The 25,090-nt window shown below is 49.2% G+C and overlaps 2 protein-coding genes across 4 annotated transcripts; both read left to right on the forward strand.

Annotated features, from left to right (window-relative positions):
• Nucleotides 1-10,861: 10,861 nt before the first annotated feature.
• Chkb (choline kinase beta) lies at nucleotides 10,862-14,515 on the forward strand. Of its 2 annotated transcripts, none has more exons than XM_041672248.1 (11): nucleotides 10,862-11,339; nucleotides 11,546-11,654; nucleotides 11,880-11,993; nucleotides 12,167-12,300; nucleotides 12,469-12,564; nucleotides 12,689-12,747; nucleotides 12,828-12,909; nucleotides 13,024-13,132; nucleotides 13,276-13,379; nucleotides 13,971-14,052; nucleotides 14,218-14,515. In XM_041672248.1, exons 1-11 carry the CDS (start codon nucleotides 11,116-11,118, stop codon nucleotides 14,290-14,292), a joined length of 1,188 nt encoding a protein of 395 aa, XP_041528182.1. In that variant the 5' UTR covers nucleotides 10,862-11,115; the 3' UTR covers nucleotides 14,293-14,515. The 2 variants fall into 2 exon arrangements, with proteins under 2 accessions (XP_041528182.1, XP_041528183.1); XM_041672249.1 differs by having other exon boundaries at nucleotides 11,198-11,339; nucleotides 12,153-12,300.
• Nucleotides 14,516-14,992: 477 nt separating this feature from the next.
• Nucleotides 14,993-23,872, forward strand: Cpt1b (carnitine palmitoyltransferase 1B). 2 transcript variants are annotated; one of them, XM_041672246.1, is made up of 19 exons: nucleotides 14,993-15,059; nucleotides 15,535-15,694; nucleotides 16,012-16,151; nucleotides 16,458-16,635; nucleotides 16,840-16,941; nucleotides 17,120-17,257; nucleotides 17,343-17,420; nucleotides 18,258-18,365; nucleotides 18,441-18,525; nucleotides 19,030-19,225; nucleotides 19,484-19,669; nucleotides 20,822-20,927; nucleotides 21,006-21,122; nucleotides 21,440-21,604; nucleotides 21,685-21,819; nucleotides 21,905-22,057; nucleotides 22,631-22,744; nucleotides 23,298-23,390; nucleotides 23,536-23,872. In XM_041672246.1, exons 2-19 carry the CDS (start codon nucleotides 15,554-15,556, stop codon nucleotides 23,620-23,622), a joined length of 2,322 nt encoding a protein of 773 aa, XP_041528180.1. In that variant the 5' UTR covers nucleotides 14,993-15,059; nucleotides 15,535-15,553; the 3' UTR covers nucleotides 23,623-23,872. The 2 variants fall into 2 exon arrangements, with proteins under 2 accessions (XP_041528180.1, XP_041528181.1); XM_041672247.1 differs by lacking the exon at nucleotides 14,993-15,059 and adding an exon at nucleotides 15,150-15,166.
• Nucleotides 23,873-25,090: the final 1,218 nt, after the last annotated feature.

Genomic DNA, 25,090 nt, shown 5'->3' on the forward strand with positions numbered 1-25,090 from the left:
CTTGGGGGACAGATGCATTCAGCTCATAACATTCTTTAAAGAAAAAAATAACAAAATCCAGATGTTTAACAGGGAGACACTCACAAAAACCTGCATTCATTAAAATAATCATATAATGAAAAAATTAAATACATATTAAAAATTGCTAGACCTGCAGTGAAAAGAGGAAAACCTCCCTCTATCTGACTCACACAGGACAGGAGAGAATGGACAGACACAGGCTGTAGAATGGCTTTTATGGCCATGTCTATAAAGAAAACATGGACATAATGGCCTGAGAATGGGAGAAAGAAGCAAGTGGAACCTGTTTGTGGATTTAAAAAGCAGTAAAAACAAATCTTAAGGGACTGACTGGAGAAATGGTTTGGTGGTTACAAGTACTTGTTGAGGATTTCTTGTACAGGGCCTGGGTTCCTTTCTAACATATGGTGGCACACAACCATCCCTAATTCCAATTCTTAGAGATCCAATGTCCTATTCTGACTTCCACATGCACCAGGTACACATGTGGTGTGCAACATACATGTAGGCAAAAGGTTCATATACATAAAACAAACCTTTTGTGGGGGGGGGGTTTCAAAACAGGGGTTCTCTCTGTAGCCCTGGCTGTCCTGGAACTGGCCTCAAACTCAAAGATCTGCCTGTCTCTGCCTCCCAAGTTCTGGGATTAAAGATGTGTGTGCCACCAGTGCCCAGCTAAAGACAAACAAATCTTAAATCAGGCTAGGGGGATGGAGAGATGGCTCAGCAGTTGAGTGTATTGGCTGCTCTTGCAGAGGGTATAATTTAGTTCCCAGCACCTACACTGGGTAGTTAGTGCACAGCAGCTGGTGGGTACCTCTAGCTCTCGGGGGATCTGATGGCTCTGGTCTCTGTGGGTACCTGAACTCATGACATAACACCTCCCAGACATATACACGTATACATAATTAAAAATAAAAATGAATCTTTATTTTTTATTTTTTTTGGGGGGGGGACAAGGTTTCTCTGTGTACCTCTGGTTGTCCTGAAACTCACTCTGTAGACCAGGGTGGTCTCGAACCCATAGATATTCATTTGCCTCTGCCTCCCTAGTGCTGTGTACACCACCACACCCAGCCAAATGAATCTTTTTTTTTTTTTAATGTAAGCTGTGGCAAGGAAGAGAGCGCAGTGGGTAAAGCGCTTGCTGCAGAAGCTTGGCAACCTGAGATTGGATACAGGGAATCCACATAAGTGCCAGATGGGACAGTGTGTAAGTATTTTTAATCTCAGCATGCTTCTAATGCAGTGATCCTCAACCTTCCTAATGCTGTGACCTTTTAACACAGTTTCTCAGGCTGTGATGACCCCAACCAGAAAATTATTTTCATCCCTAGCACATAACTGTCGTTTTGCTGCTGTTATGAATTGTAATGTAAATAATCGGATGTGCAGGATATCTGATATGTGACCCCTGTGAAAGGGTCATTCAACCCCAAAGGGGTCATGACCCACTGGTTGAGAACTGCTACCCTAATGGAAGATAAGAGGCAGAGACAAGAGAATTGTTGGAAGCTGGAGGCCCAGCTAGTCTGACATATACAGCAATGAACAAGAGACAACCTGACTCAAAACAGGGTAAAAGGTGAGGGCGAACAGCCAAGGTTGTCCTCTGACTTTTACATATGTGCTATGACGCATGTGTGTGTATGCATACACACACACACACACACACACACACACACACACACACACACTGCAAGCTAAGTTTGAAGTTTGGTGGTTACAGGCCTGGAATCCTAGCACTCTGCAGGCTGGGGCTGCAGGAGAAGGAAGTCGGGGTCACTTTCAGCTACCTAAATGCAACAAAACTTTAAAAGGAAAAAGTCACTTTGGCTTATAATTTCAGAGGTTGCTTGATCCCGTGCCTTTGCATAGGACTTCAAGGCAGTGAGAACACAGAGAGGAAGAGGTTCTTCACCTCTTCACAGACAGGAAGTACATAGTAAGAACCAGGGACTAGGTGTAACCTTCAACGCACACCCCCAGTGACTTACATCCTCCAGCTAGGCAACAACTCATAATAGTGCCGGGCGGTGGTGGCGCACGCCTTAATCCCAGTACTCGGGAGGCAGAGGCAGGTGGATCTCTGGGAGTTCGAGGCCAGCCTGGTCTACAGAGCTAGTTCCGGGACGGTCACCAAAGCTACAGAGAAACCCTGTCTCGAAAAACCAAAAACAAAAACAAAAAAAAAAAAAACCAACTCATAATAGTTTACATAACCTACCGAAATAGCACCGCCATCTTGGAGCCAAGGGTTTAATGCCTGAGCCTATAGGAACCTTTTATATTCAAACCACATTATTGCACCCATAGACCCAAAGCACAACAACTCCCGCAAAACATAATAATAAAGTTGTGGAAAATCTGTGGCTGAGAGAAAAATCTTCAGAATTAATCAGATTTTCCAAATACACACTGGAAACATGTGTCTTTCTGATTAGAAAAGGTGCCTTGGTGGTGCGCTTTTACTTTACTTAAATAAACGCTGAATCTCCTAAGATCCTTAGTCTGACATCATCTCTTAAGGACCATATTAGCTGCTGCTGCTGCTGCTGCTGCTGCTGCTGCTGCTGCTGCTGCTGGTGGTGGTGGTGGTGGTGGTGGTGGTGTGTGTGTGTGTGTGTGTGTGTGGCAGGAGGGTGTTTCCCTGACTTTTTTCCTTATGCCAAGGTAGTTTTGCTACTCAAAATGGTTAAAATTTTGTTATCTTGGCCAGCCATGGATACAGTGTAGTCTCTTCTGTTATTCTTAGACTCATGTAAGACCAAAGAGAAAATAAAATGTAAAAGGGCTCTTTAAAAATTCAAGCATCATTAAAGTCTGTATAAAAATTCATAGAAAAATAAAAGCTTGCAGTTTAGCTGCGTGTGGGTAAATGATGCAGCCCGTTTCATTCTATTATAAACACCATTTGGACTCAGCTATCTATTGGTGAGCTTGTGAATTTATTTCTGATATGTCGCTGTCTCATGGCGAGATCTTTATTTTTGCTATGCTAAGGAAGGGAGCAGGGGTAAAAGTGATGTCGTAGAAGGAGGAAGAGATGAAAAGAAGTCATCAGGGGAACATTTTTTGAACTAAGGATGGACTTTGCATGGTACAACACTGTCCTAAGAATTGTTCCAAAATGGAAGTAGGTAAGGGCCAAACCAGGTCAAAAGTGTGCTGCAGAAGAAACATGACAGGATTTATGTCATGCAGGCATGCCATGAAATACAGCTGAAAGGGGCTGGAGAGATGGCTCAGTGGTTAAGAGCATTGCCTGCTCTTCCAAAGGTCCTGAGTTCAATTCCCAGCAACCACATGCTGGCTCACAACCATCTATAATGAGGTCTTGTGCCCTCTTCTGGCCAGCAGACATACACACAGACAGAATATTGTATACATATAAATAAATAAATAAATAAATAAATATTTTTAAAAAAGAAAAAAAAAGAAATACAGTTGAAAGGGCTGTGTATTTCAGAGAGCAAAATAAAGTAGTGTCCCTGTTCAGAAGCTGCCAACCTCACTCTCCTTCGTAAACTGATCCAAGTGATGGGGTTGCATGTTGCTAATGCATTTTTTAGCGCCTGCGTTTCAGGTTTTTGGTTTTTTGTTTCGTTTTGTTTTGTTTTGTTTGTTTTTTTGTTTTTTAAAGCCTGAATTAGGTAAGTTTTCACATAAAGATTTCCCTTTTATTACACCATCTTTCTTAATAATTTATTTATTTTATATACATTGGCGTTTTGCCTGCAAGAATATCTGTATGAGGAGTTACAGACAGCTGTGAGCTGCCATGTGGGTCCTGGGAATTGAACCCAGGTCCTCTGGAAGCACAGCCAGTGCTCTTAACCGCTGAGCCATCTCTCCAGCCCGCGGTTCACGTTTTTATTGTCTGTTGTTCATGTAAGCCTCCCTGGGCCCTTTTATCCCATATGAGTGGGGATGCCTGCACATATTTTGCTGTCCTGGTTCCACATGGTAGAGGTAGAGAAAGAACTTATATGTGTATTTTTGCTATGCAACACCAAGACATTTCCTTCGGGCATTACCCAAGCTATGCTGATCACCAAACCTGCTCTTACAGACAGCAGCAACCAGGTTAGAGACAGCTCCACACTATCCCAGGACCTCCCCCAGCAACCTGAGGAATTTTTTTTCAGAGATGTCGACTCAGGTAAAACTGGAATCATGGTCTTACTGAAGAAAGGAATTTTCAGGACAAGCCAGTATGAGGCAGAATTAGAGTTTATTAAAAGACATTTGAAACACACATTTAAGCTTAGGGGTTAATAGAAAGGTGCTCAAGAAAAGAGTGAGGCACATCCAAGAACAGGGAAACTTGGGGAGGAAAGGGCTTCCATTCCACATCACGGTCCATCACCAAAGGAAGTGAGAGGAGGCAGGAGTTGAAGCAGAAGCCAGGAAGGAGAGCTGCCTATTGGCTTGCGCAGACTCAGTTTGCTTATATACGCCAGACACGCCTGCCCAGTGGAGGCACCGCCCACGGTGGGCTGGGCTCTCCCTTATAAATCATCCATCAAGAAAATGACCTACGGGCTTGCCTACGGGCCAACCTGATGGAAGGACTTTCTCTGTCGAGGTTCTACCTGCTCAGCAGACTTTGTGTCAAGCTGACAAAAACAAAACAAAATAAAACAACAAATAAACAAATAAACCAACCAGGACTTCTCAAAGTGGGCTTCTCAAATGAGAATAATATTTCATTTATCTTGACAATGGCCATATGTATAGCTTTTGTAAGTTATGAAATTAACTTCAAGGGGTTGCTAAGAAATTTAAAAGAGATCACAGGATGGTGACCACTGTGACAAGATTACAGTCAATAAGGTGAAACTCCAGATCACAGAGATTAGGCTATCAAAAGTCAACAGTTTTACTTCTGAGGTCCAGGAACTATGCAGTGAAGGAGGGAGTCATACCTAAGGGCAATATACCCAGGCTAAGTCTGGTTTATTGCTACTTCAACTTTTTTTTTCTTTCTTTCTTTTTTTTTTTTTTAGCCTGTCCTGGAACAAGCTCTTGTAGATCAGACTGGCCTCAAACTCACAGAGTTCCACCTGCCTCTGCCTTCTGAGTGCTGGGATTTAAGGCGTGCGCCCCCACCGCCTGGCTAACTTTAACATTCTTACTTGAAAATATTTCTGTAAGAAAGAAATATTATCTCCAGGTAGCAAGCTTCGCAGTGGTGATCAGCATCCTGGCTTGTGCTGCTGGTCTAGCCATCTGCCGTTCATCTTCCCTCCAACCACCTCACCCCACACTTCCTGCCCCCATCCCCATTTGCAGACTCCAGGTTCTTGCCCTCCCTCTGCCTCCCATTCCTAAGCAGGGCAGACACCTCAAATGGGACCTCAACAGAGCAGGCACCAAGTAGGAGTCCTGAGGGCTACGGCAGGAACAGAGGAATGGCTTCACTCTCAGCAAAAGGGATTTAAGAGTGGAGCTTGGTGAAGTGAGGGCTCCTGTAACCTGGAGTACCAAAATGGGGTCCTGGAGTAGAGGAAAGGATACAGACCTGCCCTCTCTACTCCCACCCCCGAGGAAAGGAGACACTGCAGGCTCATATTCCTCCCATTGGGAATACTCAGTGTTTAAACGCTTGTGCTTCTGGCTCTCCGTTATAGTGCCATGCTAGACCACATAATTTACCAGCCCAAGCTGCTCTTCCATCAAGTTTATCTTGTGCAGACTGAGCTTCCAGGACCGCAGGCACATGCGCCTCAAGTTTCCTCTCAAATGATTCCAAAAGACTGAGGGAAGACAGGAGATAGTTCATCTGTAAATAGACAGGCAGCTAGGGAGAGACATCCTGAATCAGGTCAGACTAAACCCTCTGTCTTAGTCAGGGTTTCTATTGCTGTGAAGAGACACCATGACTACAGCAACTCTTATAAAGGAAAGCATTTAATTGGGGCTGGCTTACAGTTCAGAGGTTTGGTCCATTATCATCATAGCAGAAAGCATGGCAGCTCACAGGGAAACATGGTGCTGGAGAAGCCTGAGAGTTCTACAGCCGGATCCATCGGCAGCAGGAAGAGAGATCCTGGGCTGGCTTGAGCATTTGAAACCTCAAAGTCCACCCCCAGTGACGTGTCCTCCATCAAGACCATAGCTACTCCAACAAGGCCACACCTCCTAATAGTGCCACTCCTTGGTGACCAAACATTCAAATCTATGAGCCTATGGGGGCCATTTTTATCTAAAATATTACACTCCCCAACCACCTTTTTTGGAGACAAGTCTCATTATGCAACCCTGGCTGTTGTCCTGAAACTCACTATGTAAACCAGGCTGGCCTCAAACTCATAGAAATCCACCTGTCTCTGCCTCCTAAGTGCTAAAACTAAAGGCATCTACTACTGCACCCGGCTCCAGTTACCTTTGGAACTGAGATGGCTTATTTCCATGTTCTTGGTCATGCTGGAGAGGCTTTTTTTTTCTCTCTAGTAAGATGGATGGGCTAACTACTCCTCACTCACTAAACCCAGGATACTGGCCAACACAAGCAGAAACTTCAAAGGCTCTCCCCACCTTATCTCACCCAATCAGGTTCCTGCAGTCATTCATAATGACCCAACCCACAGAGTACATCCTGGCAGGTCTATTTCAAGAAGAGGGACTCAGCCCTGTACTACACCCTACTAAAAACATCTACAAATCTATCCCAGCTAGTACAGCTGTGAGCAACACAGGGGCTGGGAACGGAGGGTAGTGGTAGACAGGGACACAGGACTGTCGGTTCACTTTAGGGATGAAAAACTGTTATTTTTTCCCCCACTGCTGTTTAGGTATCATTTAGCAAGCTCCTAAAGAGCTAGATCTGCAAGCAGAACTTGAGCAAGCAGTCTCTTTGACCTCTTAAGTTCTTCATTCCTGTCCTTGAGGTCTTCTTTTGCCTTGCAAGGCATTCCTTCTAGGCCTTATTTTGTACCTACAATTTCCTACAATTGCATATAGGTCAGAGTTTGGCCTGAGAAGGGAGCTGTGGACCATCTGGACACTCCCAGGGGCAAATGCTGCTCCACCAACACACACACACCCGCACACACACTGTGATCTTCACCAAGCTATGACTTCGTGTACTGTACTCTCTGCATGTGCTATCTTTGGCTGCAATAAACTTTGTGTGAGTTGGACTTCAAACTTCTCATCTATAACTATTTACTTGGAGAAACTGAAGCAAGAAAAACTATCAGGCGACAGGACTATTTGCCTTCCCTTGAAGGTCCATATCAGAGTCTGTTTTGCAGATTTCCTGAAGATTCTCTTGTTTTTCTCTGCTTTAAAGCAAATCTACTAAGTCACTGAAAGAGAGAAGCCAACATTAGGAGTGCCTACTCCTAATAGGGATTCATCAACTTTTTCTACTAGTGACTTTGTTTACCTGGGAAACCGATACTCAGCCTCGGGTATATAGGTAATATCAAGTGAGTACACAAAACATTCATAATAATAACTCATAAAATACTTAAAAACAATTCTCAGTGTTGGGTCCAGGGGTCGTGCAATGATGGGGAACAGACCACCAAAATCTATTAAACCAGAAGGAAACTTTATTCTAGAAAAAGAAAAAAGAAAAATTACCATAGGGCACACAAACTTATCAGCTATAGCTGTGACCACAGCCAGAGATCGGGCTTCTGTAACTGCGGCCATGGGGGCTGCTTTGGGGCCTCCTCTTATAGTAAAACCAAGTACCAGGTGTGGGTCAAAGAGCATTTACAGCCTTGAGGTCAGGCTTAAAGTACATTACATTTGCAGTTTTACAGCTTTTGGTTATAGGATATTAACTTGTGATGCTTGCAAAAGCCTGCAGCTGACACAGCCACTTTTCATTGTCCCTGCAAGAATGCAAGGCAGAGAGGAGGGTCACATGGGGGACAGTTAAAAATGAAGGGAATACAAGCAGAGGGTCCCACAGAGGCAATAGTTAGAAGCTAACCTTTGTCCCCAGTACCTGCCTAGCTGGGAAGCTTGGAGGCGGGAGACGGTTGTTAAGTTTACCTCTGTACGCAGTGACTGCCAGGATGTCTGCTCTTAATGTAGAAAGTGTTTGTTAAAGATTAACTGTGGGTACCAGCTTTATTTATTTTTCTCCCAAAATGTGTTTGGGCTTGCACTTTTATATTTCTATATTCCTCGACCGGACCCTTTATTTCTATATTCTATTCCTGGACTCTGTGAGTTCCAGGACAGTCACGTCAACACAGAAAAACACTATCTCAAAAAACAAAACAAAAAACAAAACAAAAACAAACAAACAAACCCCACACCAAAACATTAAATTTTGGTTGACTTTTGACATTTTTCCAAAATTATTGATATTTTGATTTTGTAATTATCAGTACTGAGAGTGTGGCTTTAAATATATAGTACAGAATGGCAGAAATATGCTTAGAGCCACTTCAGAGAGATCTCTTGCCACCAAGACCCTTGGAATTATTTACTTCCATCTGGTAAATAAAGTTATTCATTTCCCCTTTGCTGTTTTCCCACTCCATTCTTAGAGGAAGAATGGACGAGAACTTGACCAGAGACAGGAAACTGACCTCACTTACCAATGTTTCTATAATATCCAATAGTCTCAAATGCTCGCCAAGCTGTTAAGGTACATGCCCCCACTTAGTGGCATGACAAGAGGTACAGTTTGAAGCATACATTCTGTGTGCTCACAACCAAGGCTACAATGATGTTGTCCGGTGGTCAGAGACATCTTGAATTCTATGTTTGGTTTTTTAAAAATTGGGCTGGAGAGATGGCTCAGAGGTTAAGAGCCCTGGGTGCTCTTCCAGAGGTCCTGAGTTCAATTTCCAGCAACCACATGGTGGCTCACAACCATCTATAATGAGACAGGGAGCTCTCTTCTGGCCTGCAGGTATACATACAGATGGAGTATTGTATACATAATAAATAACTTTTTTTAAAAAAGTATCGAAGCCAGGCATGGTGGTGCACATCTTAAAAAAAAAAAAGCTAATTTTTGGTCATTACTTGTTCAGAAACCTTTAGTGTTGCCAAATCTTTCACCAATCCCCACACTCAGTCAACCTCATAGGGTCATGACTCGCAGGTTAAGAAACTGACCTCTAATAAACCATAATTAAAGGACAAATCATGCCAATCCAGACCTTATTTGACTTACTGATAGGAGCAGTTATATAAAAAAAGATTGGAGCCGGGAGGGTGATGGCGCAGGCCTTTAATCCCAGTACTTGGAAGGCAGAGGCAGGCGGATCTCTGTGAGTTCAAAGCCAGCCTGGTCTACAAAGAGAGTTCCAGAACTGTCAGAGCTACATAGAGAAACCCTGTCTCGATAGAAAAACAAAAACAAAAACAAAAAAAAAAAACCCAAACAAAAAAAAATAATAAAATAAAAATTCAGGCAGCAGAATCAAGGCCACTTTCACCTAGAACCTCTGCCCAGAAGGCGGAGCTCATAACTCCCCACCACCACTCCCCACCCCCGCTTTCAAATGAGCCAAAAATAAAATCACCACTAAATATCTCCAGGCCTTCTAACTTCTTAACATTGCAACATAACACAATGTATCGCCTACAAAGTTCACTCTCCACAAAGTTCATGGTCCAAGTAATGTTAGAGCGCCAACCTGACACCGTGAGCTTGCATCTTCAGGCCAGCTCCCACAGCCCCCATCATGGGATGCCTCTCTCCCACTCAGTGGGACGAGAGTTACACTACCTGTTCTGTGAATTTGAACAGCCCGTGATTTAGGGTCCTAACTGGTACCTGGCTCCATATTCTTTGTCCTGTATATGAGCTATGTTTAACTAAAGTGATGTGAAACTTCCTGACACCCCTAAAAAGTTTAATTTAAAAAAAAAAATAAAAGGAGGGGGAAAAAAAAGCCAAGTTCCTCTTTTATTTGGGCATTGGTCTAGAAACTCCTCCGGGGTTTCCGGAGATTGAAGACTGCTTGCTCTCTGATCAGCACCTCTGCACGCTCTCCATTCCTTCTCATGGAATCTCTTTTCTGAGACAGGGTCTCACTGAGTAACCTTGGCTGGTCCGGAGCTCGATCTGTAGAGTAGGCTGGCCTCGAACTCACAGGTAACTAACCACCGGGTTTCTTCCTCCTGAATGCTGGGAGTGAGGGCTTGCACCACTATGCCTAGCTCTCTTACACACTGTTAACAAAGTTCCTCCCTAGACTTTAAAGGGGACTCTTAACTTGGGGGTCTCACGTTTAGAGCTCCATATATTTTATGATTTCTGTGATTCTCTCTCTGACCATACCGAAGTGCAAGCATGGCTTCGAGGCCTTACATTCTAATAAACCTCATCCTTCAAAGGAATTATGAATTGTGTTGGCTTCCTTTCTGAACTGACCACTAATGTCGTCGTCACCCCCCCCCACGCCCCGATATTTAACAGAAGTCGCACACATACAAAAATCCACTTCATAATATTTAAGTTTATTGTGTTGGTTCGCATTCACAGTGCTCATGCGGTCCATGCAGTGCTGGAGACGCCGGGCTGATTCCAATTACGCCTTCCAGCATTACATGCTGCCTGGTGGAAAGGGGAACTGCTGGAATTTAAAAACTCATTCTTCTATTCACTCACCAAAATGCCACTGTGTGCTCGATCACTCTACGCCCTAGTCCGGCATCTCAAAAACGCCGGTGCTATAAGGAAGCCGCAATCTAGCACCATCGCCCATTCATTGGCCAGAGCCTGGCTCCGGGTCATCGTTGCTGAGCTAAGTCCAACCTTCCACGGCGCTCCGGATTGGCCTACGTCACTTCCTTGGCTCGGGACACGGTCCACGCAGTAGCCCTGTCTTAAGCGAGACCCGCCCACAGGGCGGGACCAGACCGCATCCCGCCAGGGAAAACAGCCGTCCGACCTTGCCCTGAACGCCGCACCCCTGAGACTCTCACTTGACTTGGAAACATTCCCAGGACTGGGACCACGAAGCAAGCCGAAGGCAGTCGCCAAGAGCCGAGTACGCCCAGAGACGCACCGGACCGGCCGGAAGCGGAACCGAGCAGAGCCGGAAGGAGCTAAGCCCACCTGAAGGTTGCTGAGCACCCGCAAGCGCTGAGCCCAACGGAGCCCACGTCATGGCGGCGGACGGGACAGGTGTAGCCGGAGGAGGCGCTGCCGGCGGCTGCCTGACCAAAGACAGTTTGCAGGATGCTAAGTGCCCAGCGGCCATCCCCCGTCGGCGGCGCGCTTCATCGCTGTCTCGTGACGCGCAGCGCCGAGCCTATCAGTGGTGCCGGGAGTACCTGGGCGGGGCCTGGCGTCGAGCCCGGCCGGAGGAGTTGAGCATTTGCCCCGTGAGGTCAGGGGTCAGCCTCGGGGTCCTCCAGACACTCCCTATTTCCACGCTGTCAGTGCTCTGCGGGGGAGGGGGCGGGGCCAGGACCAGCCCTGCAGATCGCTTTGCTGCGGGGGTCGGGATCTTCCTGGGGGCGTGGTGAGGGGGTCTAGGGTGGGTCTCAGCAATCCGGACGACTTTTGCTGAGCCTGACCCGTGTGGATCTGCAGCGGAGGCCTTAGCAACCTGCTCTTCCGATGCTCACTACCGAACCACCTGCCCAGTGTGGGCGAGGAGCCCCGCGAGGTGCTATTACGACTGTATGGGGCCATCCTGCAGGTGAGGGGGAGCGAGGGCCGTAACTTGAAGTGAGCACAGCAGAAACTTGTCATTGTGCATCTGAGTATGTTGATGCTCGTGGACCATCTAGGGCTTTTGCTCCAGAAGCCCCAGTCAGTAAGACCAGAAGTCCCAGCTATGATGGATGAAGAAAACATCCCTTTGCGCTCAGGCCCACGTACTTCTGGCTCTTTCTGACTTGGACCCTTTGTCATCTTCCTTCAGGGTGTAGACTCGTTGGTATTAGAGAGTGTTATGTTCGCCATTCTTGCAGAGAGGTCACTAGGGCCCCAACTTTATGGAGTGTTTCCAGAGGGCCGCCTGGAACAGTACCTCCCAGTAAGAGCCCAGTTTTTGTTGTTGTTTTTATACCAAGTCCTTCCCCTTCCCCAAAGTCTGCCTTCACGTCCTAGGTAGGGAAATTTCCCTAAGACCTTGATCTCCTCCCATCCCATGTCCCTTCCCCATCCCGCCCCAGCCCCCTCACCACCCTGATAGGTTACTGGGTACAGAGCCGACCATTGAAAACTCAAGAGCTCCGGGACCCAGTGTTGTCAGGAGCCATTGCAACCAAGATGGCCCGTTTCCATGGCATGGAGATGCCCTTCACTAAGGAGCCCCACTGGTTGTTTGGGACCATGGAGCGGTGAGTCAAATTTGGGAATGGGACACCTACACTGACCCAACCTCTAGTTGAGTGGACAGGTTTCCCCGTATTTGTCATGGACTCATGTTTCCCAGCCAAGTCAGGGACAGGAAAACTTGACCTAAAAGTAGGTAGGAGAGTGAATGTATCCTGTTGGGGGGCTTACAGGTACCTCAAGCAGATCCAGGACCTGCCTTCCACTGGCCTCCCCCAGATGAACCTGCTGGAGACGTACAGCCTGAAGGATGAGATGGGCAACCTCAGGTGAAGGCAGACCTGGCATTCAGCAGTGTCCTCCCCAGGCTTTGCTGAGGGCTAGAGCCAGGCTAGCCTTGGAAGGTGGCTGTAGTCACATGGCCTTACAACCTGTGCCCCTCTCCCTCTGCAGGAAGTTGCTAGATGCCACCCCATCCCCAGTGGTCTTCTGCCACAATGACATCCAGGAAGGTATGAGAAAGTGTGAGTCTCCAAGCCCAAACCGAAAGGGGTAGAGTGCCTTGATGTGACCACAACCCCCATGCCCCCAGGGAACATCCTACTGCTCTCAGAGCCGGAAAATGACGACAGCCTCATGCTGGTTGACTTTGAGTACAGTAGTTATAACTACAGGTAAGAGTGGAAGGAGAGCCTCCTGTTCCAGCAGGACTCTGCTCAGACAGACTGCGGGGCCTTCATCTCTACATCCCAGCTGCCCACGGACGGACGTTTGCTTTCTTCTCTCAGGGGCTTTGACATTGGGAATCATTTTTGTGAGTGGGTTTATGATTATACCCACGAGGAATGGCCTTTCTACAAAGCAAGGCCCACAGACTACCCCACTAGAGGACAGCAGGTATGTAGCTGGAGGTTGGGAAAAGAAAAACATTTTTATTTATTTATTTATTTATTTATTTATTTTTGGTAAAAGGAAAGAATGGCTAGAAAGGGTAATATTCCACAGTCTCCTCAGTCCTGACTCTTGTCCATTGATCTTAGCTCCATTTTATTCGCCATTATCTGGCAGAGGTCCAGAAAGGTCAGATCTGCTCTGAAGAGGAGCAGAAGAAACTGGAAGAAGATTTGCTGATAGAAGTCAATCGGTGAGAAAAGAGGGGAAGGGCGGGAGTGAGGGAGGATGGAGAAGGAAAGGGGGAGGGGGAGGGAGGGAGGACGATTTAGAAGGGGGTGGGAGTGAGGGAGGACATAGAAGTAAAGGGGGAAGAGGGAGGGAGGGAGGACAGAAGGAAAGGGGAGAGGGTGGGAGGGAGGATTTAGAAGGAAAGGGGGAGGGAGGGAGGACAAAGAAGGAAAGGGAGAGGGGGAGGGAGGACAGAGAAGGAAAGGGAGAATTGTGGCAGGGTAGAGATGAAAGATGACATCAGAGGCTAGCATAAAAGAAAAAGAGAGCTGGGCAGTGGTAGCGCACGCCTTTAATCCTAGCACTTGGGATGCAGAGACAGATGGATCTCTGTGAGTTCAAAGCCAGCCTCGTCTACAGAGTTAGTGCCAGGATAGTCTCCAAAGCTGCACGGAGAAACCTTGTCGTGAACCCCCCCCCCCCAAAAAAAATAAGTCACACTGGGATAAAGATTAGGAAAATGGGGAAGAAGTTGGAGCTTTACAGACTGACGAGCCTTGGGGGAAGCCAGGCAATACTCTTGATTGCACCCCCTTTTCCCCCCATTCCCTAGGTATGCGCTGGCATCTCATTTTTTCTGGGGTCTGTGGTCCATCCTCCAGGCATCCATGTCCACCATAGAGTTTGGCTACTTGGTAAGCAGCTCATCGGGTGGGCATGTTGAGTGGGGCTTGTAGAGAGCACTAGTCATGTCCTCCAGCAAATCCAGGCAGTCCCCGGTGGCTGTGGGCAGAACACAGCAGGTATGGCTCCTGCTTCCAAGCCTTCTTGCAGCCCTGCATTACCGTTTCCTTCCTTAGGAATATGCCCAGTCTCGCTTCCAGTTCTACTTCCAGCAGAAGGAGCAGCTAACCAGTTGCCACCCGTCATCTTGACTACCCAACCCCACCTCGGATTCCTCCTGCAGCCTCCAGGGCAGGACCTTGGAGAGAGGGGCAAAGAAGAAGAGACCCCAGAGACTGGGCTGTGCCTCTTAAGTGAGACTGCTGTTAAAATAGCTGACCTCTGTCCCCCTGTTTTGAGTAGCTGCCCAAGGTGGGCGTCTGGGAACCCCTGGGACCGTGTACCTAAATAAATGAATTTCTTCACAAATACAAACCGAGGGATGCAGATTTAAGTGGTTTCTCTTTAGTGCACCATGCTTAAAAATAGCGAGGGGTCCGTCTGTTCCACGCATTGAGATTTCCTATCCCATAATATTCCCGGGCTCAAGTTTACAAGTAACAAATACTGACTTGGGGAAGAAGACTGGAGGGGGTGGGGCAACAGCGGGCCCTGGATGTGATTGTCAACCTTGAGCCCTGAAATTAGGGAAAAGGCTGCACAGCTGACTCCTGGTGACCTTTTCCCTACATTCGGCTATTTTTAGCACTGATGCAACCATGCTCACGTGAGACCCTCTACTCCCCAGTCCCAGACCTTCCAGCAACCTTCAGCAGGCTTGTGGGAACCCTGCCCACCTCTCCTAGGTGCCTCCCCCAAAAAAGGGGGTTCTGGTTTCCGCCCATATCTGTTTTCTCCACCCCAATTTGGGAGTGGGTGTCAAGTTCCCAGTGAGAGCAGGGCGGGGCCAGGCCTGAAGGACGTGGGGACATGGGCCAGAGTGGCCAGACCCATACACCGACTGAAGCAAACCTGAGCTGTGAGTGAGGGACCAGCACAGGGAGGCCAGCCGGACCCAGAGCCATTCCATCCCACAACTCTTCGCCTTTACTGTCGGCCGAGCTTTCTGAGCGAGGACTGTGCTGGGTGCATCTAAACCTAGGCTCTGTCCAGGCCCACTCCTTTCCCTGGGCGTCTTTCCCAGACCCCAAACCGCCCTTCGTCGCCCTTGGTGTACCTGGAGCCCGACTCCTGCACCATTGCAAATAGGCCTGTCGGGAACCCCACGAGGGTTCTGCGGCGGCAGCGGCGGTTAGCCAGGCTAGGGAGGGCCCAGCGGGGCGCGTAGCGTTGGAGCACGGGCCGGTTTGGGGGGGTGGTCGCAAGGGGAGCTGGCAAGGGGTGTGGGGAGCGAGGACCAGATGGGGCGGTGGGGGCGGAGCCTCAGCTAGAGGTGGATGGGCGGGGGCGGGGCTGGGCTGAGCGCACTAAGTACCTTCTGCCCCTACCTTTAGGTGCTGACTAAACCCCGGGATGGCGGAAGCACACCAGGCAGTAGCTTTCCAGTTCACTGTGACCCCTGATGGGGTCGACTTCCGGCTTAGTCGGGAGGCTCTGAGACACGTCTATCAGTCTGGAATCAACTCCTGGAAGAAACGCCTTATTCGAATTAAGGTGTGGGAACAGGTGGTTCTCGGGTCTCTTTTTTTCCCAGCAGGTGCCTAGGCAGAAGCCACCTGTCCGCAGTTAGTCTCCTTGTCAGCGGCTGTTTCCGCTTCTGGCCAGCAATACTGCTGGTTCTAGACAGGGTCCAATAGGTCCAGCAGGATCGTGAAGAAGATGGGATGGGACATAGAATGTAGATGTGAGCGGAGGAAGAACACAGTGAATGGTTGAGGCAGGGCCAGGAGCCCTTTCTCAGGACTTCCCGGGCGCAGAATTACATTTTCTCACTCCACAAAGATGCCTGTTTCTCCCCCCCCCCTCCACAGAATGGCATCCTAAGGGGTGTGTACCCTGGCAGCCCCACCAGCTGGCTTGTAGTTGTCATGACAACAGTTGGTGCCAATTACTGCAAGGTGGACATCTCCATGGGGCTGGTGTGTTGCATCCAGAAATACCTCCCTGACAGGTAAGGCACCTGGAAGACACCAGTTTCAGGAAAAAGAGCCCAGACTGTTCCCAAGGCCAGGATTCCCATAGAGGACAGATGCAGGAAGGCAGCCATTGGCAGCCGAGGGGCCCTCTCACACGCCGGACTACATCTCCCAGTTCCAAGGCCCTTTGTCTACTTGATGCACTCGGACCTGGGTGCACCCAGCGAGGTCTTTTCCATTCATGTCTTCTCTAAGAGAGTTTACAGCCATCAACTGCAGTTAGAATTCCCCAAAAGATGAGCTCAAAGGGATACCCTGAAGCCTGCCTCCTTCTCCAATAGGTATGGCCCCTGTGGGACCCCACAGACCCGGGACCTTCTCAGCATGGTCATCTTCTCCACTGGCATCTGGGCGACAGGCATTTTCCTATTCCGGCAAACCCTGAAGCTGCTACTTTCCTACCACGGGTGGATGTTCGAGATGCACAGCAAGGCCAGCCATGCCACCAAGATCTGGGCTGTGAGCAGAAGCGCCAGAGGGGGCAGGCATCTGGGGAATCTCATTTGGGGTGCCGAGCAAGAAGGGAGAGGCACACTGGACAACAGTGCCTGGTGCATGTTTGTCCTGAGGGAGCTGGGATGGTCCCGAGGACTTGGTCATCTTCTAGTTTGTGTTCATTCTTCCTGCTAAGTCCCACCCCAACACTGTACTCTGTACCTTTAGATCTGTGTTCGCCTTCTGTCCAGTCGTCGGCCCATGCTCTATAGCTTCCAGACATCTCTGCCTAAGCTTCCCGTACCCAGTGTGCCAGCCACGATTCAGCGGGTAAGAGCCCGAGTATCAAAGAGCACAAAGTCCCGGCTTCAGAGGACCAGTCCAAACTTATCAGGATTGTTTTCCACAAATGGCTGGCTTGAGAAGAATGGGGTCTGGTTGAGGAGAGGTTGTAAGAAGGTTAATGTGGCGGTGTAGCCATCGTCATGATAATAATTTGGCTGGACAGTACCTGGATTCCGTGCGGCCCTTATTGGATGATGAAGAATATTACCGCATGGAGACACTGGCCAAAGAATTCCAGGACAACACCGCCCCCAGACTGCAGAAATACTTAGTTCTCAAGTCATGGTGGGCAACTAACTATGTAAGTTTGCCCTGACGGCCTCGCCCTTATCTACATGTCCTTAATTCGCCCTCCTCAGCTCTAACCTGCACCTGACCCTCCACAGGTTAGCGACTGGTGGGAAGAGTACGTCTACCTCCGAGGCAGGAGCCCCATCATGGTGAACAGCAACTATTATGCCATGGTAAGAACCAGAGCCTCCTAGGGCTCCTGTGTGCCCAGCTCTGTCCCCAGCTCTGTCCCCAGCTCTGGAGCAAGGATCTAGAGGCCATCCCAGAGCCTTTGCCTCGGTTTCCATGGGTGAGTGGGGGTTAGGGAGTGAAGCCTGAGGGAAAGAGAAAGGGAGGAAAGATCCTGGCACAGCAGTCCAGAGCCGGCCTGGGTGGTAGGGACCGTGACAAGAGGAAGAATTCTGAGACGCCACTGAATTTCTCAGGCCGGTTATACCATACCCCATTGCTTCCTAACTCCTGGCCTCTCAGGCACAGGTTCTCAGCTATCTTGACATTTTCAGAGAGCTTCTTAAAACATACTTTGCTGTTGTCCCATTGTAAGTGAGACCACAGGATGACTAGCAGCTTCTTTTAGTACTAAGTCGCTGTCTGCCTCACTTCGCGTGACTGGTGTCTATATACTGGTGACAGGTAGCTGATCTTCCTGCTGCCCAGGGCCCAGTTTCCCCTGATGTCTAAAGCACACACTGTTAACCTCCTGGAATTCCCCCATCCATGGGCAGTTTCTGGCAGTTTGCCACCTGTCCAAATCAAGGATTTGTTTTTGCTGTTTTGTGGTAGAACCCCCTTGAAGCAAAACAAGCAGAGTATGAATGGGCAGAGAACAGTTCTGATCGGAGCTGGAGCCTGTCAGTTACACATTTCTGCAAGTTCACCCTGACGAGATGTAAGATGGAACATAGACAGGGGACACAATCCCTCAGGCCCCTGAAGTTTCCTCAGGCTAGTGAGACTCAGGTGACACCCACACAGAGGAGCCCAGCCTACAGACTCTGCTCTGTCTGTAGGATTTTGTGCTTATCAGAAACACGAATGTGCAAGCCGCACGACTGGGAAACGTTGTCCACGCCATGATCATATATCGCCGCAAGCTGGACCGTGAACAGATCAAACCTGTGAGTTCCATTAGGGTTAAGGGTGGGGTAAGGAAAGGATGTCTGAGACTAAGCCATGCTGGGCCTTCCTCCCAGGTCATGGCACTGGGCATGGTACCCATGTGCTCCTACCAGATGGAGCGGATGTTCAACACTACACGCATCCCAGGCAAGGAAACAGGTACGGGGCTACAGCGAGGCCTCCATAAAAGGAGTCCTCCCCTCCCAGGCACCCCTCAGGAGGAAGTCCTCCCCTCCCGGGCACCCCTCAGGAAGAAGTCCTAGCCACAACAGCTAGATACCCAGCTACTGTTATTCTCCAGCACTCCAGTGTCTCAGGATTGTGAGAAGCAATCAGTTTGTGACTACTATATAGTTGTTATAGACAGACATGGTGCTGTCCTTCCAGGGCTTCCGAGTACCAAGGAAGGCAGTCATGAGTAAAGAGCAATGAAAGGAGCACGGCTGGGGTAGTGGAATTCAGGAGAAGACGGCCTATCCCTCCTAGAGCCCAAAGAAGCTGTGGGAGGGGCTCACTTGGGGCACAGGCACTAGCTTAGCATGGAAATGAAGGAAGGCCCAGGTCAGATATGAGGCAAAGCAGAGTCTGTGGAACCGCCTGTGTGTGGGAGGTGAGCCCTTTCTCTGAGGTCCCGCCTCAACTGCCCACTGGCTTCTGTCACAGACGTGTTACAGCACCTGGCAGAGAGTAGACACGTGGCCGTCTACCACAAAGGCCGCTTCTTCAAGGTGTGGCTCTATGAGGGCTCTCGCCTGCTCAAGCCTCGAGACCTAGAGCTGCAGTTCCAGAGAATCCTGGATGACTCTTCCCCGCCTCAACCCGGGGAGGAGAAGCTGGCAGCCCTCACCGCAGGAGGAAGGTACCCAGGGCCTGTGGGGAGGGCTTGGCTAGGCCCAGGTTCAAGGCTTCATGAGAAGAAAAGCTTGGTGCTACCTCTATCCTAGAACTGAGGGTCAGAGGGCCCCCCAGAATAGGCACATAATACAGACTGAAGGGTGGTAAGGACAGGATACCCGAGTGGCACCACCTCATCTCGTCTCCTCATTCAGTCAGATCCTAAGATACCCTGATAAAAAGTTGGATTCAACTGCTTACCCGTCCTTATACCCACCCCCAGGGTAGAGTGGGCACAGGCACGTCAGACCTTCTTTAGCTCTGGCAAGAACAGGACTTCTCTGGATGCCATTGAGCGTGCTGCTTTCTTTATCACCCTGGATGAAGAATCCCACTGTTACAACCCTGACGATGAGTCCAGTCTTAGCCTCTACAGCAAGGCCTTGTTGCATGGAAACTGCTACAACAGGTAGGTGCCCCGAACTCATGGGACAGACAGAGGTTAGAGTTCTGAGTTCTTCCTTTTTTGTTTGTTTGTTTGTTTGTTTTTCGAGACAGGGTTTCTCTGTGTAGTCCTGGCTATCCTGGAACTCTCTCTGTAGACCAGGCCTGCCTCTGCCTCTGCCTCCTGAGTACTGGGATTAAAGACACGTGCTACCACTACCCAGTTTATAGTTAAAATTTAATGATTGGAATTATAGGCTAGAAGATTAAAGTAGAAGTCAGGGTCAGAGTTAATGGATAGGTAGCATTATTTAGGGGTAAGGTGGTACTAGTTAAGGCTGGAGTGGAAGATTAAGAATAGAGATGGGGGTTAGAGAGATAGCTCAGTGGGTAATGGTCCTTGCTGCCAAGCCTGATGACCTGAGTTCAAACCCCAGGACCCACAGGGTGGGAGGAGAGAACCAGCTCTCGAAAGTTATCCTTTGACCTCCACACATGCAAATGGAATTTAATTTTTTTTTTTTGGTTTTTCAAGACAGAGTTTCTCTGTGTAGCTTTTGAGCTGTCCTGACACTCCCTCTGTAGACCAGGCTGGCCTCGAACTCACAGAAATCCAACTGCCTCTGCCTCCTGAGTGCTGGGATTAAAGGCATGTGTTGTTGTATGAGGCCACTTGTTTGTTCCCAGCTGCTCAGCCCCGAAATAATCACACAGAAACCAAATTATTTGCAATACTGTTTGGCCAATAGCTTAAGCATATTTCTGGCTAACTCATATCTTAAAATTAACCCATCTCCATTAATCTGTGTATCACCACGAGGCTGTGGCTTACTGGGTAAACTTCCGGCGTCTGTCTCCAGCGGGGCTACATGGCTTCTCCTTTGACTCCGCCTTCTTTCTCCTATCGTTCAATATAGTTTTCCCCACCTACCTCGGTTCTGCCCTGCTATAGGTCCAAAGCAGTTTCTTTATTAACCAGCATACAGAGGGGAATTCCACATCAGGCATTCGCCACCACCACCCTGCTAAATGTTTTAAAAAGCAATAGGAGTTAAGGTTAAGTTGTGGGTTAGTAATTAGAATTGACTCATTAGCGTTAGCAGTATAGGGTTAGGGATGGAGGTTGGAGATCTGTGTAATTTCCCAGCTTTGGGTCTACCCTGATCTACTCCTGCAGGTGGTTCGACAAATCTTTCACTCTTATTGCCTTCAAGAATGGCACGTTGGGCCTCAACGCAGAACACTCATGGGCAGATGCCCCCATTATTGGGCACCTCTGGGAGGTAAAGGCCTAGAGAGGGAACCTTCAGGGCAGCTACTGGCAATGACGCTTGTTTCTCAGTTTTGATTTATCCCTGCAGTTTGTCCTGGGCACTGATACTATTCACCTGGGTTACACAGAGACTGGACACTGTGTGGGGGAGCTGAACAAGACGCTGACACCCCCTCAGCGACTACAGTGGGACATTCCTGAGCAGGTATGCAGGCTAGGAATGGGTGGGTTAGATCTCACCCTCAGGATGAAGGGTGCCACGTGAGCCACAAGGAGAGCGGAGACCCCAGGGTGTCTGCTCAGAGAAATAGTGCGATCTGTTGCCCATGTCCAGGACCAATGTTCCCTCCTCTGCACCAGGCTCAGCATGACCTCGTGCAGAGTCCTCACAGGCTGTCATTCGTGTCTTCAGAAGCTGTTGAGCCGACTCTTTCATCCAACACCTAGACGTCACACCTTTTAGACCTAGAGTCCTCCCTGGAGGACTCTGCCCTCAACTGACCCTTTTCCACCTCTTGGCAGTGCCGGGAAGTCATCGAGAATTCGTACCAGGTGGCCAAGGCACTGGCCGACGATGTGGAGTTATTCTGCTTCCAGTTCTTACCCTTTGGCAAAGGCCTCATCAAGAAGTGTCGGACCAGCCCAGACGCTTTTGTGCAGATTGCCCTGCAGCTGGCTCATTTCCGGGTAGGAGCTTCTGAGGGCTGCTGAGTGTGCAGGGCGTCCTCAGGGTCCACCTGCTTGACTCCACCTACTGTGTACCCCAGGACAAAGGCAAATTCTGCCTGACGTACGAGGCCTCAATGACGAGAATGTTCCGAGAGGGGCGGACTGAGACTGTGCGTTCCTGTACCAGTGAGTCCTCAGCCTTTGTGCAGGCCATGATGAAGGGGTCCCATACGGTGAGCCCCCCCCCACCTTGTCTCTCTTCCTCCTTCACCCCTGTTTACTTCAAGGGCCACTTGACCCTTCTATTCTGACCCCCAGAAAGAAGACCTCCAGGAGCTCTTCCGGAAAGCTTCTGAAAAGCACCAGAACATGTACCGCCTGGCCATGACAGGGGCTGGGATCGACAGGCACCTCTTCTGCCTTTACATCGTCTCCAAGTACTTGGGGGTTAGGTCTCCTTTCCTGGCTGAGGTCAGTGAAGTTGCTGGGTGTGACCTCTATCCCCTTGCCTTTAGGCCCAGAGCAAGGCCTTCTTGCGATAGATAGGGCTCTGTGGAATTAGCACTCTTAGTAGGGAAAGGAGACAAACGTGTGCTCTACCAGTCAGTGAGTGTAACGGGCTGAGGGCAGGGAGGGGCAAGTCAGAGGGGACCAAGGCAGCCACGCGCAACCGCAAAGGTGGAGAGCTTATGCAGATGCTGAGGTTTTCCGTATGGGGCAGAGGAACATCGGGAGTTCAGGGGACTCCTGCACCACACGTGCCCATTTCTGTGCTCTCCAATAGTGCCTTTTGTCTTGCTTGCTTGTTTCAGACTAAGTCTTGTTATGTAGCTTTGGCTGGCCTGGAACTCACTGTGCTGAGCAGGCTGGCCTTGGACTCATGGGTGAGCCTCCTACCTCTGCCTCCTCGGTATTGGGATTGCAGGCGTGTATCACCGTGCCTGGCTGATTGTGTCTACAGTGAAGCAGTTCTCGGGCACCGCGGATAGGGCAGGTGCACACTGAGTGCCTCGTGTCTGACAGGCTTCTGCCTCCCTGTTACAGGTGCTTTCGGAACCCTGGAGCCTTTCCACCAGCCAGATTCCTCAGTACCAGATCCGCATGTTTGACCCAAATCAGTACCCCAATCATCTGAGTGCTGGAGGTGGCTTTGGCCCTGTGAGTACCCCAGAAGGAGAGTGGCTGGCAGCACTGGGACCCTGGAGTTTCAGTTTAAGGGGTGCAGACATGGGCACAAGCACCTTATTTAGAGAGGACCCATGTGACTGTAAAACGATAGCTGCTGACTTAGGTAGGCAGGTGCCAGCACCTACCCATTCCACCTGCCTCCCTAGTGCGGCATCACCGCACCCAAGCGTAGTCTTCAGGGGACACGGCAACACACTGGGCCCTTCAGAGCTGTATTCTTCTGAGGAGAACATGAGCTACTCTGGCAGAAGAGTAGTGATTGTTACAAAGAGGGGGGTGATCTATAGTGTAAGTCCCTGAGGAAGGCCCCAAACACAGGGGCAGCGTCCTTTAGAAGAAACAGAGTTCTAGTCTTGGAACCAGAGGCAGAGTCCTTCGGTTTGCATACTATTTCCTGGATTAGGAGAGTGGGGGCTGACCTCAAGAAGGCAGTGTCCAACATGGGCCCGCCTCCTGTGAATCTTGTGGAAAGGGGAAAATACATCGATTTGACTTTTGGGTCTTGTTTGCTTCTTGTCCCCAGGTGGCAGATGATGGTTATGGGGTTTCTTACATGATCGCAGGTGAAAATACTATGTTCTTCCACATTTCCAGCAAGTTCTCAAGTTCCGAGACGGTGAGTCTCCCCTGTTCCCATTTGGGGTGGTCTCACAACAAGGCGCTACCTGGGGTATCCCAGAAGCACACTCCATCCTTTTGTGGGCACAGAGGGGTGGGGCCTGTCTTGAAAACGTATCTGAGCTCCTCAGTTGTGCCCACAGAGTGCCCAGCGCTTTGGGAAGCACATCCACCAAGCACTGTTGGACATCGCTGATCTTTTCAAAGTTCCCAAAAGGACAGAGAGCTGAGGACGGGAGAAAGACCAGCTGCCCTTTTGTCCCCACCTGGGGGAAGAAGAGACCTGTGGCCAGTCCACAGGCATAAGGGGTGGCATGCACACGTGTCCAATTCTGAGAACAGCTCTGGTGGCAGGGGCGCCCCAGGCAGATACTACTCCTTTAGGGCCCAGCTGGAGGTGGGATTGGAGTAGTGAGAGGATTTTGATTTTTTTTTTCTGTCTTGGTAGATGCTAATAAAAAATGAGGCTGTATAATTCTCTCTCGGCCTTTAGGTGCCTGTGTTTTGTTAGAGAACCATAAGACCCTCTTCCTGCCCCAGCTCAGGCTAGAATGGCGGCAATGGAAGGGCTAGGAGAACATTGATGAGGGTTTCTTACCCACGCTGAAATATGTGCCTCTCTGGAATAATGCAGGCTTTGAGAGGGCACTTGGAATAAATTCTTGCTTTAGAACCTTTGCCTGTTCCATGGGGCTATTTCTGTTTGTCTGCCAGGGAGTGGGGTCCACCTGCCCACTCCACACATGGGCATGCCTTCTGTACCAATCTGGGCTATAGTGCAACACTACAGAGGCCTGTGGCATCCTCCCAGGCCGGAAGCCAGGGTGCCAGGCAGTCCTACCTGTGAGAGCACACAAGATCTCCTGCAGCAACACGCTACCTCAGTCTCACGTATTTTCTTGGTGAAGTAACATTAAACTAAGTTGGACATAGTGGCTACAAAACTTATAGACTTGCCTTCAATACTTCTGAAATAGTATTGCCTTGAACTTAGGCGGCTGAGGCAGAAGATTACTAAGAGTTCAAGGATAGTCTGAGCTGCAGACCATCTTTTCAAATTCCTGTCTCAAAAGAAAGAAACAAGCCTGATGGTGGTGATGCATGCCTGGAATCCCAGCACTCGGGAGGCAGAAACAGGGGCAGATCTCTGTGAGTTCAAAGCCTGGTCTACAAGAGCTAGTTCCAGAACAACCAGGGCTATACAGTCTCGAAACCCCCCCCCCCAAAAAAAAGAAGAAGAAAGAAAGAAAAGAAGAAGGAACAAAGAGTAAACCAATAATAATCCTTTATGGAAGGGGAAGTAGCACTCAGTAAATACAGCTGCATACTTGAATGAATTAAGATTCCAGATGCTAAGAACCCACATGCAAATCAGATTTAGAAGTCATGTTTTTTGAGCATAGATAGGACTCTGTTCTGGAAACTCAGTGGTGAACAGGACACTCTCTCTGCCTCTACAGAATTCTCCACTTGAAAAGGCTGGTGTGAGTAGGGGACAGTGCAGCTGATGGACACAAAGCTATTTTTGGCATGACCCATTTAGCAAGTGCTTGCTGGATGCCTGTAGTATGCAAGGCAAGTGAACTAGCAATGAACAAAATTAGCAGACGGTCCTTCCCTCAGCTCCCAAAGACTTCAGTGAGGAACACAGATCACAGCTAAAAGTGTTTGTGATGTAGCAAGCCAGATGTAAGTTAG

Source organism: Microtus oregoni, unplaced genomic scaffold, assembly GCF_018167655.1.
Source record: "Microtus oregoni isolate MIOR12 unplaced genomic scaffold, Mior012 000022F_ref0000154, whole genome shotgun sequence".
NCBI lineage: Eukaryota > Metazoa > Chordata > Mammalia > Rodentia > Cricetidae > Microtus > Microtus oregoni.